The 17,881-nt window shown below is 53.4% G+C and overlaps 1 protein-coding gene across 5 annotated transcripts in view; it reads left to right on the top strand.

Moving 5' to 3' along the window:
- Positions 1-15,246, top strand: part of TCF7 (transcription factor 7) — a 53,838-nt gene extending 38,592 nt beyond the window's left edge. For 2 of the 5 annotated variants that reach the window (XM_042826276.1, XM_042826274.1), the window contains exons 4-11: positions 2,622-2,754; positions 4,140-4,230; positions 6,304-6,390; positions 8,014-8,124; positions 8,248-8,410; positions 8,764-8,871; positions 11,291-11,339; positions 15,084-15,246. In XM_042826276.1, coding sequence (XP_042682210.1) covers positions 2,622-2,754; positions 4,140-4,230; positions 6,304-6,390; positions 8,014-8,124; positions 8,248-8,410; positions 8,764-8,871; positions 11,291-11,339; positions 15,084-15,163 — 822 coding nt within the window. In that variant the 3' untranslated portion in view covers positions 15,164-15,246. The remainder of the gene's footprint in view (positions 1-2,621; positions 2,755-4,139; positions 4,231-6,303; positions 6,391-8,013; positions 8,125-8,247; positions 8,411-8,763; positions 8,872-11,290; positions 11,340-15,083) is intronic. The other 3 variants (XM_042826275.1, XM_042826278.1, XM_042826277.1) reach the window with 3 other exon arrangements.
- Positions 15,247-17,881: the final 2,635 nt, after the last annotated feature.

Below are 17,881 nucleotides of genomic sequence, written 5' to 3'. Positions count from 1 at the left end.
TGTCTGCTCTTTTCTCTCTTTCTGTTTTAACAAACGATGGGAAGGGAGCAGTGGGGACACCTCTGTGCAGTGCAGTGCTAGGCTGAGACCTGGCTGCTCAGTGGGCGACCACCAAAGTCCATCCAGAGCTCTTCATTCCTTTGGCACCACATGGTGGGAGATCACCGGGTTGTGCTGCTTTGGTTTAGTTCTGATTTGTCTTCTACCCAAAAATTAACCCAAAATCTTGCCCAGTGCCAGCCCTGAGGCAGCAGATGCTGGGATGCTTACAGCTGTAGCAAGGTGTGCTTTACCCAGCTTCACCAAAAATTCACTTCTTTTCTTCTCCTAAACTAACCCAAGCAGAAAACCATCTGTGTATTTTTTCTAATATTTTCACAGCTAAAACCAATATTCTTTGTATTATAGCCCATGAAAATTCTCAGTATTGGCCATTTCCCACTAATTCTGGGTTTTAATCATAGAACCATAGAATCATGGCTTGGTTTGGGTTGGAAGAGCCCTCCAAAGGCCACCTGGTCTCTCTGCCCACTATGAGCAATGAGCACCCACAGCAATGAGCCCCCCAGTCTGACCTGGGCTGTGAGCAGGGATGGGGACCACCGCCTCTCCGGGCAGCCTGTGCCTCACTGCCCTTATGTAACAAACATATTCCTTGTATCCTATACCAATCTTCCCTTTCCTAGTCTGAAACCATTTCCTATTTGATCTCTGCTGCATTTTTCTGGCATTAGCTCCAAACTTTAGATTCTTGCAAGGCAGCAAAGTGTTCATTCCTGTGTACTGTGGTGAAACATCTCCATCTTAAACAATGAGTCAAAACACCTGCTGCCATGAGGTGCTTTCCAGAAAACTTCTGGTTACAACAAATCACCGTTTGTCTAATGAAAAAGCTTCATTTTATTAAAAAAAAAGATGAATTCTGAATAGTTCTGCTCAGCCAGAAGCGAGTTCTTCCACTCACCTCGAGCCTCCATCACAATCAGATATCTGCATGTAAGCAGTGAGGTCTCCTCATTTTGCCTTGCCAGCAATTAGTCCCTCTTAACAATTAGCACGGCTGCGTTGTCTGCTTGCTCATCAGATACTGAAGCCACTTTTCTGCTGCAAAGTGGGAGCTGCCTCCTCACGGCCCTTCCTCTTTGCATTCAGTGAGTCCCACCAGGGCGATGGGCAGCAGCTCCATGCCTGCACAGTGCTGGGTAATGTGAGGAGCCTGGGCACCTCAGGGACTTGCTGGTACCTTGGATACCTGGTGGTACCACAGTGACCTGGTGGCACTGCAGGACCAGGTGGCTTGTGCTGGGAGGGGCACAGTCACTGCTGTATCCCAGCACATGCAGGCAACATGCACCTGGTTCACATCAGGAGTTGGGGTTCTCACGCACTCTTAAATACCTCCAAACCTGCAGCTCTTGATTTTTATTTGCACGAGCAAAGCCAGGTGGAGGATGGCATCCCCAACCCGCCCCGTCCCTCCCATTGCAGGGTTCCTCCTGGTGCCAACAGGGCTGCACACTGCTCTGTGTGAGCAAAATCATGACCCAAGTGAAAGGCAGCGGTGAATCAACCCAGAGGTCTGAGATGAGCTGTCAGAAAGCAGGAGTGGTGCTCTGGAGGTGCCCCAATGGGACAAGAGCTGAGCTGAACGGCTGCCAGCCTCCTCTCATCTCCTCCCAGTGCAGTGCTGCCATTCCTGGTTCTCCTTCTGGAGTTATCTGGGACAAATGGTATTTGTTGTGCTACCAGGGTGAAGACAGTCTGGGTTTAAAGGCACTCCTGGGCAAAATGGGGCATGCAGGGAGCAGTGTGGGGTGCTGCAGGTGAGACAGCTGTGTGCACATGTGTGCATGGCTGTGTGCACACGTGTGTGCATGGATAGGGGTGTGCATGGGTGTGTGCGTGGATTTGTGCCTGGATGTGTGTGTGGATAGGTGTGTCCATGGGTGTGTGCATAGATAGGTTAGTGTGTGAGTGTGTGCACAGGATTTGTGCAGGATTTGCACACAGTTGTGTGCATAGATGTGGGCATGGATTTGTGAGTGGGTACGTGCGTGGATGTGTGCACTGATAAGTGCATGTGTGTGCACAGGTGTGTGTGCATGTGTGTGCACAGTGCTCACAGCTGTGCAGCCCTTCAGGCCGGGTCACTGCTGTGTCACACAGTGGTACCACATTGTGCAGCAGGGGCTGCTGGCCCCCCTGGCCCTGTCCTGCTAGCAGGAGCAGCTGCAAAGGCCTGAGCACAGTTTTCAGAGTGAATGTGCAGGATGTGAAAGTCCAGCTTCAGACCAAAGCAACACATGGGACTGTGTGGGGGAGGAGAGGGGGAGAGGGCAGAAAACTGGAGCAGTGCATTAGGTGACACGCTGTTAGCATTCATCCAGGGATAAATGACACTGGAGATGGATTAGAAAAAAGTGACAATTCTTGATCTTGATGGCTTCGTGTTATTTGGGCTGATCTGCAATCTCCATCAGCTGTTGCTGCTGCTTAATTCGGGGCTTCTCTTGCAGGATGTGTCTGTTTGAGTAAAGAAGGACAGTGGCTGCCCTGGGGTTGCTTCAGCCCTCCTTCCAGCAGCACAGCCCAAAGCCTCACCCCCTCCTTCTCTTTTGCAGTCCAACAAAGTTCCTGTCGTGCAGCCGTCCCATGGAGTGCACCCGCTCACGCCGCTCATTCCCTACAGCAACGACCACTTCAGCCACGGTTCCCACTCACCCCATCTGCCCGCTGACATCAGCCAGAAGCAAGGTAACCCAAATTGCTCATCAGTGGGTTCAGAGCACCGGGCACTGCTCGGGGTAGGGCTCATGGAGCTCCATCTGGGGCTGACACTGCAGCAGGACGGCCACAGCGGCCGCACGAGCCGAAAGCCAGAGCGGAGCCCACAGGGCGATGTGTGAGAGTCAACCAGAAAATGGAAAGTTGTCTTTCCTTTGACTCATACCCAAACTGCTGTCAGGTTGTCATTTTGAGAAAATAAATGCTTGAAACAGGAAATATTTTGACTAAATATGATCGGTGTCTGAGTGCTGGGTGGACCTGAGTGTGCGTGTCCGGCACGCGCCAACCCCCAGCGGGGCTGCAGAGGAAAGTACAGCACAGATAGGTCAGACCTGAGCTGTGCACTGGGGAGCTCGCCCCTCACCACCTCTTCTTCTGGGCTGCGGGTGAAATCAAACCTTCCTCAGCCTCCTGCCCGAACCTCCTGCCCTGCAAGTCTGTTTGAATCACTCAGATGTTTGCAGAGAGCTGGTCTGGGGTTCAGGTGGCAGTGAGGGCGTTCACAGCACTGGGTCTGTGTATTCTAGGAGGGATGGGGGGCTCATCAGAGCCCGCAGTGCTGCTGAGTCCAACACCTGAGTGTCATAAATACGGCAGGAAAACACAAGGAGTTAACAGATCTATTGGCAATTTGCTCAGCAAATGGCAGATTTCAGCACTTGGAAAGGAAGCCTGCAGATTTCCAGGTTAGAGAGGCAGAGATCCCACAGGTGGGAGAGGACTGGAGGTTTGGGCTTCGTTCCTCTCTGAGCTGTGTCCTAACCAAGTGCAGCTATGGGAAAATTCTCACACTAAGTCACATTTTCCCTTTGGCTCAGTTATATATCAAGTTCAGTTAGCACCTACTGAGATATTTGGAACCCAGTGATGTAATTCCTAAATACTTATTTATCATTAATTCTGTGAATATCCCAGATCTCTGGGTCTGTGCTTTGCTGCAGCTCTTCACCCATGCAGTAAAGCAGGGTGGTGCCCAAGCAGCTGCTGGGCAGCCCCAGCACGGGGTTGGTTTCAGCTGCTCCAGGCTGGAAAGATGAGACATGGGGTTGGCCCCAGAGCAGGGCAGAGAGCAGCAAGACTGCAGAAAAATTAAACTGTGAAGTATCCCTGCTAGATATCAGAGCTAGCACTGATGCTGCTGGAGCATCCCCCAGTGGAAGGGCCTCAATGGAGCATCCCCGCTGGTTGCTTTCGGACTCCTGGTGCTGACTGATTGGCTGGGGGCTGTAGGAACAGCGTTGCATTTCCATGTGCATTCCCCACTGCCCAGCAGTGCCTGCAGAGGAGCAGATGGGGCTGGGAGGGCTCATTTCAGTGCTGTCTCCATCTCACCTCCTTCTCCCTTCTCCCAGCAGTGCATCGGCCTTCCCAGACCTCCGACATCCCCGGCTTCTACCCGCTCCCCCCGGCTGGGGTCGGCCAGATCACGCCCTCCATGGGATGGTGAGTGCAGGGATGCACAGGGTCAGCTCTGAGAGCCCCCCTGTGCCCCCTTCACGTGCTGAGCAATGGGGAGGGGGATTCATTCCATGTGGGATGGGGGGCTGCGGTGTTGCAGGACGGCTGTGAGGTTGTGCTGTGGCTCTGTGTGCATCTGGGATGGTGCTACCTCTGCCTGCATGAGGAGGTGGGCAGAGAGCGGGCGGCTTCCATGCAGCTGGTGATGGAGGGTGCCATGGAGACATCAGGTTGGATGTTAGGAACAGTTTCTTCTTCAAAAGAGTGGTCAGACACTGGCACAAGCTGCCCAGGGAGTGGAGGTGTTCCAGAACTGTGGCACTTGGGGACAGCCAGTGGTGGTCAGTGGTATGGTGGGGTGGGGTTGGACTTGGGGATCTGAGAGATCTTTTCCAACCTGAATGATCCTATGGTTCTGGAGACGTCCAGGTGTGAAAGCATGTTGCCAAACGTGAAAACACAAAGTGAAATCTTTTTTTTTTTTTTCTTTTTGGTTAGTTTATGAATTTCATATTCCAGTTATATAACCACAAGGAAACAGAGGCTGAGGCTTCTGATACAGAGTTCGGCTTCAAAGAGATGGCATTTTGCTTTCTGTGCTAAATGTGCTCCTCTTGGGTGATGACTTAACGCCTCGTACGATGTGATTCATCCTCAGGAGGAACAGGCACTGCTGTGAGTGTGCTGTACAAAGCATGCATGTGGCTGGAGTGAGGCAGGAGCAAAGTCTCCGTGCAGAGCTGGGTGCTGAGGACATGGCAGCTGCAGCAGGAGCTGCTTGCTGGCAGCACACGCTGTGCCTGGCGCCTGCAGCAGGTGTGCTGGTGGCAGCTGATAGGGACAGGGAGCAGCAAAAGGCAGCCAGCCTGGTGAAGCAGCAGTGCATCCCAAAGTGTGCTGTCTAGAAGAGCTTTTCCCCTTACTCTTGCCTGCCCAAAATTCATGGAAGGAGCCCCAGAGCACTCAGAGCCAGGGCTGAGATGGGGACAGGAGGGAAGCACACACAGCCAGGGGCTTCTGTCCTACCCTTCGCCCCCAGTGGGGACAAGAGCCTGGTGACAGTCTCCTGAGGACAGTGGGATGCGGGCAAGCTACTACATCCCATACATCCCACTCCATTTCCCATGCACTGCTCCCACCACCAGGGCATCCTGTGCTGTGGCTGCAGCTCTGCAGGGCAGAAACCCTGCGAAGCCCCTCTACAGTGCATCAGGGCCATGATTACAACCCACCCCATGACACCAGGAAGCTCTGGGTTCTTTGGGCTGGAAGGAGCTGGTGCCATTTGTAGGGCAGTGCTGCATGCCACAGCAGAGCAACACCGGTGTGGCTGCACTTCAGGGTTCAGCGCTTTGGGGTTCAGCCATCCCGTCTCGCCCTCCCCAGGTGTCTGGGTTTCCACGTGTGGTTTTGGGCTGGGAGCATCTCCTGGCAGCCCGACAGAGCACACCGAGGTGTGTTGGAGCTATCTCCATATGAAAACACGGGGGCTTTCCCCTGCTGAGAGCAACCAGGAACTTCCTTCAGGTTTATTTGACTATCTTCAAAACAATTCCCAGCTCCAGGTCTGGTGCGTGCCCGATTCCCACTACGAAACAACTTTAAAAAGAAGCACAGGACCCGGCTTTGGGCTTGTTTGCAAACAGAGGCAAACCTCTGGGGGCAGTGCGGGGTGGAGGAGCTGCATCCCCTTGGGGCCAAGGCAGAGAGGTGCTGAGCAGCCATCAGCTTTTTGGCCAAACGGTGCTTTCTTATTTTTTAAGCAGTTTATTCTGTGCGGTAGCAGTATTTCTTCTGCCCACCTCCGTGTTCAGCACTGCAACAGGATACAAGATAGTTTCTGAAAGAGGGGGGTGGAGGGGAGTCAGGTGTGGATCCAACCTCGACAGGGAGCTCCCTAAGCAAACCCCAAACCCCGCAGTGCCCAGAGCAGCACAGAGCGAGGGCACCGAGCCCCCACCGGGACCCCACTGCTCCGAGCCCCACTAGCAAAGGGGATCTTTAGGAAACAGCCACGCAGCTGTGGATACTTGATAGACTCTTTCTTCCCGATCCCAGGCAGAGCCAGTCTGTCTATCCGCTCCCGTCATGTGGATTTAGACAGCCGTATTCGTCAGCGCTTTCTGCTGGGGCTTCTTTCTCCAGGTGAGTATGTGGGGCCGGGAGCGGCTCGATGCCCACAGCTTGCAGTGTGTGCGGGAGCAGCTTGCAGCCCAGCGAGTCAGGGCAGTGCCCGGATGCCCCCGGGAGCAGCGAGCGGCCAGGGAGGATGCTCAGCAACTGGGTTGTCATCAGCACAGGTCAAAAAAGCAAAGCCAGAGAGCCCTGCCTTCAGTGCAGCACTGGAAAAAGGGGTGAAACCCATCGCTCCTCGTCTCTGACCATGGTGTTGTGCGCACCGCCGAGTTTTGCTTTGCAGAGAGCAGTGCATTTTCCTTGATTTCAGCCTCAGAAGCAGGACAGGCAGCAGGCAGCTGCTGGCATCGCATCTAAACAAGTCTGAAGTCTGCAGCTGATACGCAGCCCATGCCTGCCCCGTGCTGCCCTGTTCCCACTCCAGTCCCATGCAGGGTTGGGGCTGCTTTGTGCTCCTGCAGCATCGCCAGCTCCGAGGAGCGAGCGCAATCCTGCACCGTCTGCATCTCTGCTGCTCTGTTCTCCATAGTTTGTCTGCTTTGTGGTTACATGTACCCCAGCCCCACTGATGTCCCAGGGAGCAAAATGCATCTCATAACTGGGGATCTCAGAGCCTGGTACCTTGGGGTTTGCTGATGGGCAGGGCAATGGCGTGCCCCTGCTCCGGCTGCTCCCGCACCAGCTTTGCTTCTGCTTCATGTTGTCCTGAAGTCAGCAAAGGATTCCCACAGAAAAACTATGCAAGCCCTCTATCCACGCAAACCTCTATCTGTGCAGCAGGGGCAGGAGGGTGCTGCCAGCCCACCTCGCTCTTGGGGCACTGGTTTTTGCAGCCCCAAAGGCTCAGGGTAGGGATGTGCTGACGGTTCCCTTTGGGGCCCTGCAGCCCCCAGGTGTGGCACAGGGGTTCCCACTCACACGGGGCTGGGTTTTGCAGCGCTGCTGCAGACAGGCAGTACACCTGGCCAGATAAGGATCAGACTGTGCTAGTGGATTAAATTAAACAGCTTTTCTTTCTGTGCCAGCATATCTAACGAGCAGTTCACCTCCCATGGGCGATTCTGCCCTCTTGAGCTGCAGTCAGAGTGTGGCAGGCCTGGCAGAGCCGGCGGCTCTGGCTTTACCATCAGCAGCTCGAGGGAGCTAATGAGGCCTGAAAGGCAACGAGACCTCTGATGATCTCATCCTGTGTTGGTGGAGAGCATTGCTCGGGCAAGGTGCACCTCCTAGAGTTGCAGTTAGTTCATGTTCAGACTTATGCTTTTTCTGTGGGGTGGTCCTAATCTCTCAAATCCAAACGTTGGGTTGAGTTTGTTGTTTCTTCCTACAGCACTAATAAGATATTGCAGCAACAGAGATCTGAGTGTCTGAAACACAGGTTGAAAGCACCCTTGATCTGGGCCCTGCTGGCAGGGCACCGGGGAGCGGCACGGCAGCATTGCTGGGAACAGCAAACTGATGCCAAAGCCCCACTCCCATCCTGCGCAGCCCCCCTGGGTCCGTTCTGCCCTTGTTCTGCTTTCTGTGCCCTCTGCTTGCCGTCTGCTTCCGCCGCTCCAGAGAGCCACCAAGGGACGGCCCCCCCAGCGCCCCGCTGCCCCGTGAGCACAGCTCACCCCCTCTCCATTGCAGGTTCACTCACCCGCTGATGCTGGGCTCCAGCATGCACACCACTGGCATCCCACACCCCGCCATCGTGCCCCACTCTGGCAAGCAGGAGATGGAGCACTACGACCGCAACATGTGAGTTCTGCTCAGGGCTCCTGATCTGTGCTATCAATGTGGAGTCTCACTGGGTGATGCCCATGAATCACTCAGTGACACCGAGTGGTTCTGACACTGACTGCTCCTTTTGTCCCTGCCAAGGAAACCTCAGCCAGAACCAAAGAGAGAGAAGGAAGCCAAGAAGCCCACTATCAAGAAGCCCCTGAATGCTTTCATGTTGTATATGAAAGAGATGCGGGCGAAGGTCATTGCTGAATGCACGCTGAAGGAGAGCGCAGCCATCAACCAGATCCTGGGAAGGAGGGTAAGGGCAGGTGGAGTCCCCAGGGGTTTTGGGGACTGGGGGGACATGCAGACATCTTCGGACGTGAGGGGAGCTGGGAAGAGTTTCTCTCATCGCCCTGATGGAGACCGGGATTTTGGGGGTGTTGGAGGCATTGGGCTGTGAGCAGCTGGTAGGGAGCCCCAAAAGCGGGAGAAAAGGGAAACCTTATACCACAGCAGCAACACAGTGGCTGCAAGGTGCCCTACAAGACCTGTAGCAGCTCCAGTACAGCATCCCCATCCCCGCACCTGCCCTGGGATGCTCTCCCCTCACAGCCTGCAGGGCAGTGTCCCCGTGGCAGGGCAGGCTCAGTGCTGTGCTTGTCCCCGCAGTGGCACGCGCTGTCCCGGGAGGAGCAGGCCAAGTACTACGAGCTGGCACGCAAGGAACGGCAGCTTCACATGCAGCTCTACCCCGGCTGGTCCGCGCGGGACAACTACGTGAGTGATACTGCACCTCGAGTCCCATAGATGTGACCCAAAAATAGCCCAGAAATGACCCACGGGGGGAAGAAGTGGGTGCTGGTTGTCCCTGGTAATGCTGTTTTGGAGGGGATGGTTTGTGTAGAAATACGTGTTTTAGCATTGGTTTGAACATCCCTTTGGCTGCTCCCTGTGGCTCATCTGTGGCACGAATGTCGTAACTGCAGCTGCCACTGTTGCTTAGTGGCCAAGGAAACAGAAGCAGAAAAAAAAGAGAACTTTTAGGTGATGTGAGTGATGTTCGGAGAACTCCGTCTGTTGACAGGAGCATAATAATCGTGGAAAATAAGATTTAAAAATGCTAAATAGGAGAAAAGAAGCTGCTTTGCATGAGATGAGTGCTGAGCTCAGCCTGGTGGGGACTCGGTCCAACTCTGGGACCCCTCATAGGGCTGCATCCCTGGCACTGGGGTCCCTGTGCTGTCCTGCAGGGTGACGGTCACTGAGCCACCACCTGCCCTGCTGGGACATTGGACCCATGGGGCCACCACGACTGAGCAAACCAAGCACATCACGTTCAAAGTATTCAAATGCAGCTGTAGCAAATGCAGACAGCAGCACTGCTTGCTCCGCCGGTTTGCGAGCTGGCCCCAGCTCCTCAGAGAGGCTGATTCCCAAGTAAGGGTGCTGTTAAGAAAATGAGAAATCCACGTTCAAAAGGGGAGAAAAAGGAAAGCTCCTGCATAGGTAGAGAGGGACAGCAGATCGAGGTGCATGCTCTGCCCTTTCTCTGTGCCATGTCCCACCTAGAGATGCAGGGCTGGGCTCCCCAGTGCAGTGCTGAGAAGTCTGCTTCAAGAGAATTCATTTCTTTGCTATGTTAATGGTAGAATAGCAAGGCAATAAGCGAGCTTCCAGTGCTGCAGAAGCATGGGATGCAGCCTTTTCTAGTGGCTTTCTAACTGTTTTGATCTCACATGCAACAAGCCCTGCCTAACAAGCTCGTTGGAGACCTGAGGCAGGGTGCAGAGGGCTGTCAAATATCCACCTGCCGCTGGGCTCTGCTGCTCCATGCAGGGTTCCAGTGGTTCCCTCGCAGCCACATTCTTTGTCTTGGAGCTGTGCTTGGAGCTCTCCTTCAAGCACTGTTCAGAAAGCCCAAAATCCCACAAAATGTCCTCAAATAGCCAGAAATCATAATCAATAATGTCCTTGCTTAATAACTAGCAATAAGTAAATTGCTGGGAGCTCGGCTTCCACGGCAGCTTTGCAGGGTCAGTATTGGCTGAGACCTGGGTTGGCCGTGGAGAATCTGGGGCAGCACCCAAGAATGCTCCTCTGTGGGTATCCCTGGAGGGCAGCAGCAGAGCTGAGAGCCGGGCATCATTGTCCTTCAAGCCAAGTACATCCTCCGTGGAAATCCCATCCCTCCTGCTTCTCTCCTCTTGGAAAGCACCAGGAGGTCTCCTCTCCCGGCCAGCACACACCAGGCTCAGAGCACAGCAGCTCTCCCTGCAGCACTCATGAGCAGCTGCCCCGGGTCGTGGTCACTGCAGGAGCTGCTGTTCTCTCTGGAGCCCCGGCGAGGAGGAGGAGGAGGAGGAATGTAGGTCACCTCCGCCGCACGTGACTCGGTTATTAGGCAGGAAATGCAGTTGCTCCCACGCCGAAGAAAGAGCTCACCGCAGTGCAGAGCTTTCCACCTTCACTCAAACCACAAGAAGTCATACAAAAAGACAGAGGGCAGAGCAGCCCTGTGAGCCACGCTCCCCACGCTGGCCAGATTTGCTCCAGCCCCTCTGTGCCCTCCTCCCTGAGATTGTTGGGGAGGAAATCCGGGGCTAGCACTGTTTTGCTGTTAGGGAGTGAAGAAAATGTGAGAACAAGAAATGAATCCACAGCTGCAGAAGGGCTGAAGTGGGGAGATGGGTATTATTTAAAAAAATGAAAATAGAGGCTTGGGTATTTTTTAAAAGTGCCCAGGGATTTATAAAGCTTCCCCACATGAGGTCGGGGTGCTCTCCTGATGAGGACTTCTGATCACAGCAAGGATCACAGTTCTGCTGCGTTGTGCTGATGTGACCTCCTGCAGTGCTTTGAATGGAGCAGGAGAGCTGGGTGATGTTCAAACCAATGTCCTGCAAGGAGGAGCTGTGGTGTAACTGCATTCAGTAGGCAGGCTGCAGTGTAAACGGGGGGCTCAGCTGGGGGAGGAAAGCTGAGAAGGCAGTGATGCGGCTCCATCTCTGAGTTCCTGCAGATGTATGCATGTGAGCCCTACTGCCTGCAGTGCTGGATGTGGGGACACTCACCCTGGCGGTGGCTTCGGGACTCCCCCGGGTGCATTTCCCAGAGCTCAGACCAGCTCTGCTCAGGGCCCTCTCCATCCCCCGGCACTGGGAGCACAAACTGATGGGCTTTTCCTTGGCTTTCCTAGGGGAAAAAGAAGAGGCGGACACGGGAGAAGCAGCAGGACTCCAACTCAGGTAAATCCTGTGGTGCTGAGCCATGCAGCCCTCGGTGCTGGACACTGTTGGTGCAGAATGGATGATCCCACAAAGTTGTTGTTTTACCACTCTTTGCCATGTCTCCTTTTATTCTTAACCAATGATCTGTGCATTTCATGAGACAGAAAATTAGCATTTCTGTGAGTTTTTCATAGATCAGCTTGCATTAGAACACTAGTAGTTCATGGAAACTGAAAATATGAGATACTGTCAAGTGCTTATCTGCATGAATATATTACTGCTAATTATGCAGAGCATCCAGGTGGGTGCCCCCTACAGCCTGCCCCGGGCTGTCCCTTTGCTGGCTGTGAGCTGGGACCAGCCCTGCCTGTGCTGCTGGGATTGCTGGGATGACACAGCTCAGCTCACACAGCCCCAGTAGTGGCTGTATGATGCCCTCTTTGAGCTGCCCATAAAAAGCAGTTCCAAAAATGTGTCCCAGTAATGGCTTCAGTTTAGTTAGTGCTGTTGATCGCATTCAGTGCCTAGGATGTTGAGAATGCAAGCATTTCAGTGTACATGCAGTGTGTATCTATCATATAAACATACGGCCTGTGTGTGATAGAAAAATACTGATTTCACCCTCTGTGGATGGGAATGCTGCTGCTGATGCCCAACAGCACACACTGCTGCTGGTGCAGGCGGGAAGGTGCCCTTCTGCAGTGCTGCAGTAGGGCTGGAAAAGCAGCGTGTGCCTGAAGGCAGGGCTGCAGGGCAGAGCTGTGCAGCCAGGGCTCATCTCTGCAGTGCCACCTCCGCTTTCCTGCGCTTCTGCAACGTTTCCTCTCCTCTCTGCTGCCCACAGCCCCATTCGCTGGCACCCGGATAGGCCTTGCTGGGAGCAGGTAAGGAGCAGGCAACAGCTCTGTCGCCTGGCAGCTTTCCCAGCCTTTAGGAATGTGGAGGTGTCACAAAAAGATGTGAATTTCCTGGTAGCGTCCTGCAGCTGAGCCGGGTGCTGCTTCTCAACCCCCTTTCCCTGCTGCGATCACTGATTTCATTCATTTATTTATTTACTTCCCTAACGATCACTTTTTTTACAGGAGAAATGGTGCCACCACCATTCTGTTGCAGAAACAAAACTTGGGATTGTAGTCTGTTAGTGGTGTGTTAAGCGGCTGAAATGATGTTGCCTCTTTTCTTCCTCCTGCTCCTCCTCCTCTTTGTGCCTCTGCCTTGCCCATTCTCCGCCACGCATGCTTCTGTGTTCAGATCCTGCCTCTCCTAAGAAATGCAGAGCTCGCTTTGGCCTCAACCAACAAACGGACTGGTGCGGCCCGTGCAGGTGTGTATCACATCTCCACCTCGCGGGGTTCTCCTGGGCTGCGGGTCTGGCCCTGCTTTCTGCTCCTCCGCACACCAGGGATGCTCCTGCAGGGCCCTGTCTGAGCACCCTGGTGGCTGTTGGCCCTGAGCTGCCGTGGGCAATGTCCGTGTGGTGCCGATGAGCATCTCTGGTGTCAAAAGCTTCTTTGCAGGTCTGCCTCTGTGACCGTGGTGTGGGGCTTTCCACCCATTTACAAACACCCCTTGAGGGCTAGTTGTGAGTAGTGAAGGTCTTCGCTAATTCTCCTGAGGTTTTTCCTATTTATCCTAGAGGTAACCATGTATGTTGAGATGCAACTTGTTGGTTTGCAGCACCCAGCATGGAGTGGGAAAACCCCAAGCAAGGAGCTGGTTTGTAAACGTTCCACACCTTGGGTTTCTAGGGCATGACCCCAGAATCAGTGTGCTTATTGCAGCTTGAAGCGGGGGAAATCATTCAGTCCACCCAAATCAAAATCCTGGAGCAAATCCCCAGCAGTTTGGGGTCACAGGTCCCTCATGGCTGATGTGGGCTGAGTGAGGACTGTGCCTCCCAGACCCAGCAGATCACAAAGCCCCACGTATGAGCAAGGAGGTTTAGCTTAGGAATCCTTAGGTTTAGGTTTCCCGTCCCTGCAAACAAGCCCAGGTCAGGCTGAGGTTCTCTGAGCACTGACAGAGCTGTGGGTTTCCCTGCTTATTGTGGGGAGGGGACCAGATAGCCTTAAAAGTCCCTTCCAACCCAGACAATTCCAATTCTGTGACTTCATTTGAACTCTCCTCATTCAGCTTTGGCGCTAACCCTCTGCATTGCTTCCAGTTAACACAGCCTGCTGAGTTTGTAGACCTTAGCATGCTTTTTTATTTAACTTTTGCCTTTCAAATGCTACTCAGTCACATCTTTTCTGCAATTGCTTGTACTAACGGGCTGCTGCCAGTTCAAGGGCTTCTGTCCTCCCTGCAGTGGTTGCAAACACCTGCAGAGAGCAGCTCCCACCTGAGGTTCCCACTCCACAGGACAACAGTAACTGGTGAAAAATGGGTGTTGCAGGTTGGAGGTTTCACCCTTTCACCAGGACAAACTACAGCAGGGTGCTGTAGTTCCTAAAGGACAGGGATACATCCTTTTAGCTGTATAGGAGCCATGCAGGCTTTAGTATCAAATCTGCTGCTTCTCCATCATTTTAAATCAAATTGAATCAACAAATTGATGAATACATTGATAGGTTTCTGTCATCCTACAAGGAGGTCATGGAGACACTCCGTCCTGCAGCTGCTCCTGAATTGCCTGTAGGAAGCCCGGCTCATCCTGGGGCTTGGCTGCTCTGGGAGCTGCAGCCCATGAAGCATTCCGTGTGCCTTTCAGCAGCGCTGTCGTGTTTCATACCGTGTTAATTGGGTCACCCCAGCTAACGATGCCACTGACAGCAGTAATGCCATTTCTCTTGTTCGCAGCCAGTGCAAAGTCGTGTTTAATACTGGGCTACTTAATGCATATTCCATCAGTGTGTAGTTTTTCATTAGTGAGATCAAAGAGAGGTGTGTGCCTGATCAGCCAGCTCGCCATTTGATCCGTTTTCCTCAGCTGAGGCAGCCGAGGCAGGGAGCTGAGCAGAAGGAAGGGGTTTTTTGCCTGTTGTAGCTGTGCTGTTGTTATCAGTGCCTCGAGCAGGGGATTGTTCCCACACCACTGCTAGGTGACATCCTCAGAGCTCTGTGCTTTGGAACTTCCCTGAGCCGCTGCAGAGGATGCAGAGCAGGTGATGTGAGGGGCGCTGGGAGTCACTGCCCCCGGCTGGGCGCTTCTGCAGGAAACCCCGGGCAGCAGAACCCTGCCTGCAGGGCTGTGCCAGAGCTTCCTCTCCCACGTGTGCGGGTGGCATTTTGGCCTTGTGTCTCAGCTTCTGAAGGGGCAGATCACAGCAAGCACGTCAGCCCACAGAAGCCATGGATGGCTTTCTGGATGGGTGGAGGTCAGAGGCTTTTGCTGCAAAGAAAAGCAGCCGAGCAGACAACGTGCTGCACACAAGGCTAGGGCCAGGGTAGGAAATGTGCTGCAGGTAGAAACGCTCAGAAGAGTTCGGGTCCTTCGGGTCGACGTGCTTCTCTTTAGGAAGACAGCGAACAGACGGTGCGGAGCGCAGCGTGGCGGCACGGCCTGACCGGGCACCGCTCCACGGCCGCGTCCCGCAACGCGGCGCAGCCAACGGCGGGATGGCGGCACGGCCGGAGCGCTGCTGCCGCCGCCGTTATGGCGCCCCCTCGCGGGCGCCGCCGCTTCACACCCACACGCGGCCGATCTCCGCGCTGCGGCTCCGCGCCGTTCCGCTCCTCGCCTCCCCCGCGCTCTGCTCGGCGTTTTGTGTGTGACCGTAAACTCACCCTTCATTTACAGATAACTCTCTTCACTGTTCATAGGAGGAAAAAGAAGTGCATTCGGTACTTACAAGGAGAAGGACGCTGTGCCAGCCCAGTTTCTTCCGATGGAAGTGCTATAGACTCCCCTCCCTCCCCCCTGGATGCACTCCAATGCATATCCTCTGCTTTCCCTTCAGACAAGCTTGCAGCCCCCGCAGACTCCACACACAGAGAACGCACCGACCCCCTCCCGGTCTCTGCTCCCATCACAGCTGCTGCCTGCTCCTCCAGACCCAGCACCGGGTGCTCTCCTGCGCCCGCAGAGCCCTCAGCCTGCAGCGTGGCTTCCACGGGGACGTAGTCCCACCCCCACCCGTGTTTGCTGAGACACTGTGGGCACTTTGCTCTCCCACTGAAAAGGACCGGAGGCCCGGCCCAATTCCCCCGCAGTTAGGCAACAGAACGATTGGAGGATGCTGGAAAACATTTGACCCTTTGGGGGGAGGGTGGTGGTTAAAGATAGCAAAGTGATTTTTAAAAAGGTTAAGGAAAAAAAAAAAAAACACAACAAAACTTGCCAAAATTTGAAGTCTGATGAGTAAATAAGCCTTTTGTCCCTGCCCTGTGCTGCTTTCTTGTTTGTTGGGGGCTTTTCTTTTTTTTACTGCGTTATCTGTGAGTGTGGCAGAAAGCAAAGAGAGATCCCCAGCTTGCTGCAGTAGGTGGTAGGTGCTCTAAATCTGACACTGGCTTCCGTGTCCTGCCTTCTGAGCTGCTTTAGACTGTAGTCCTCCTGTAGCTGTTATACCACAGGGCTGGAAAAGCTGGAATAGGAGCCTTTTGTAAAAGCCCTTGTGTCTGAAAATGAAATGTAGCGATGCTAGCTTTCCGATCCGACTGGATGATAGGGAAATATTTAAACTAATGAGATGTATTTTTTAAACTTCTTGTTTGAGAACAGGAAGGCACTGTTTACAGGTAATAGTCTCTGTGCAGACACGTTGAATCCCATCAGTGTGTGGCAGGGCAGAGCATTGCTCCCCACGTCAGCCCGGCGCAGGGTCTCCCTGCTGTTTTACTTTGGGTGCTGCAGATTCAGACAGCAGGAATTGCCCTGCAGTGGGCTGGGAGAGCCTCAAAAAGCCTCCCCTTAGCTCAGCACACACGAGGAGCGCGTAGGGCAAGCACACAGCCTGACTGAGGCACTCAGGAGCCCGGCGCTCCATCTCAGGAGCCAGGCTGAGGCCGGGCTGCAGGAAGGAGCTGAGCCCCGCGCTCCGCTGTGCAGCCCGGAGCAGCAGCGCCCTCCCTGCCCCCTGCTCACAGGCTCTGCTTACCTCTGCAACATCAAAAACGTTTCTTGCTGATTTGGTGTCTAACTTTTTAAAGAACTCACCTGAGCTTTTTCTAACAGATCTCCCTCACCCCTCGCAACCAGGCCAAACGTGCAGGCATTCTCTGCAGCCTGAGAATGTTTACCAGGTTCTGGTATCTTGTTATTTGTGGACAGATTCTGATCCCCATAAGCTGACGTAAATCCCAACTGAACCAAATGCATTGATTTTCTCTATGTTTACACACTTGGCACACAGACCAGAGCCCGGTCCGGTGCGTATTTTTTCCTGCTTGAAAGAAATGTATTTTAGACTGCTGAAGAGAAAAAGAACACCAGGCTGAGGGGGAGAGGGGTCTATCTTTTTCTACTTTACAGAATAGGTTTTAGAGTACTGACTACAAATTACGTAGTAATATTATTGTAGAACTGCAAGAAATTTAAGATGACCTTTATAATGTAAAAAAATATTTTTATATTTTTTTTTCTTAAAACGAAAACCCGGATTTTTTTACATTGGACTCAACTTTTTAAAACAAGTTTATGCATCAGAGATTGAAAATTAAAAAAAAAAAAAAAAAAAAAAGACCACTGATTAGTCTATAGAGCATCTCTGGGTTTATTCTCCTAATTTAGGTACTTTTGCTTATAGTAGTGTAGGCCTTTGACTCGTTTTAGTTTAGAAGACCCAAACTTACTGCTTTATTCCTCTTCTGTGTAAATGTAACTTGAGAAGCACTGACTGGAAGCGACGTGCACAGAGCTGTGCGAACCCTCAGAGAAGCAGCATCACCTGCAGTGCCCGCCAGCTGCACACGCTGCACTCAGGGTTCGCGATGCAGCCCTTGCTCACACACCATCCGCTCGTCTTTAAGTTATTTCAGCAAGCACAGCAACTCAGCCAGCCATTCCCAGACCTGGCACAGACTCTTCTGACCAGCCATTATAAATATAAACCTTAAAGAAAGCTTTGTCTCAGCTCGCCGTCCTTCACTGATCTGATCACCCTCTGCCGTAAGGCCAAGTGGCAACTGCTGTAACAGCCTCAGCTGACAAAAGGGCCGCGCTGCGCCCAGCAGTGGGCAGAACTGGGTGTAAAGCTGGCACAACGTAATACCTGGTTGGTGTTCGTGGTTGGATGAAATGTGGCTTAGCAGCAAAGATGGGTATAAAGAAAAACCAGGCGCCTCTAAGTAACACCAGAGGAAATCTAAGGGAAAGTCCTGACCAGCATTAAACTGCGTGTTGTGACCAAGGACCAAGTAGCACTAAGCAGCCCTCATTCATTTCAGGCTCGTTAGGACTTCCTTCCTCTATTTCAAGGCTGCTCACAGCCCCCCGTGGTGCCCGCGCCTCGCTCAGGGCACGCTGACAGGAAAAGGCCCACCTGTGTCACAGCCTCCTCTCAGCACCGCCATTCCATCCGGTCCTGCAGTCTTGGTGACACCTGCCTTCCCTCCTGCAGAGCCTTCCCTCGTGCATCCATGCAGCGGCGGGCGCTCGTGCAGCTCACAGCACACAGCAC

This window comes from Centrocercus urophasianus, unplaced genomic scaffold, assembly GCF_019232065.1.
Source record: "Centrocercus urophasianus isolate 14NV4802_14NV808 unplaced genomic scaffold, USGS_Curo_1.0 seq_26, whole genome shotgun sequence".
NCBI lineage: Eukaryota > Metazoa > Chordata > Aves > Galliformes > Phasianidae > Centrocercus > Centrocercus urophasianus.
The sequence above is the reverse complement of the archived record's forward strand: the minus strand, read 5'-3'. Positions and strand labels throughout refer to the sequence as shown.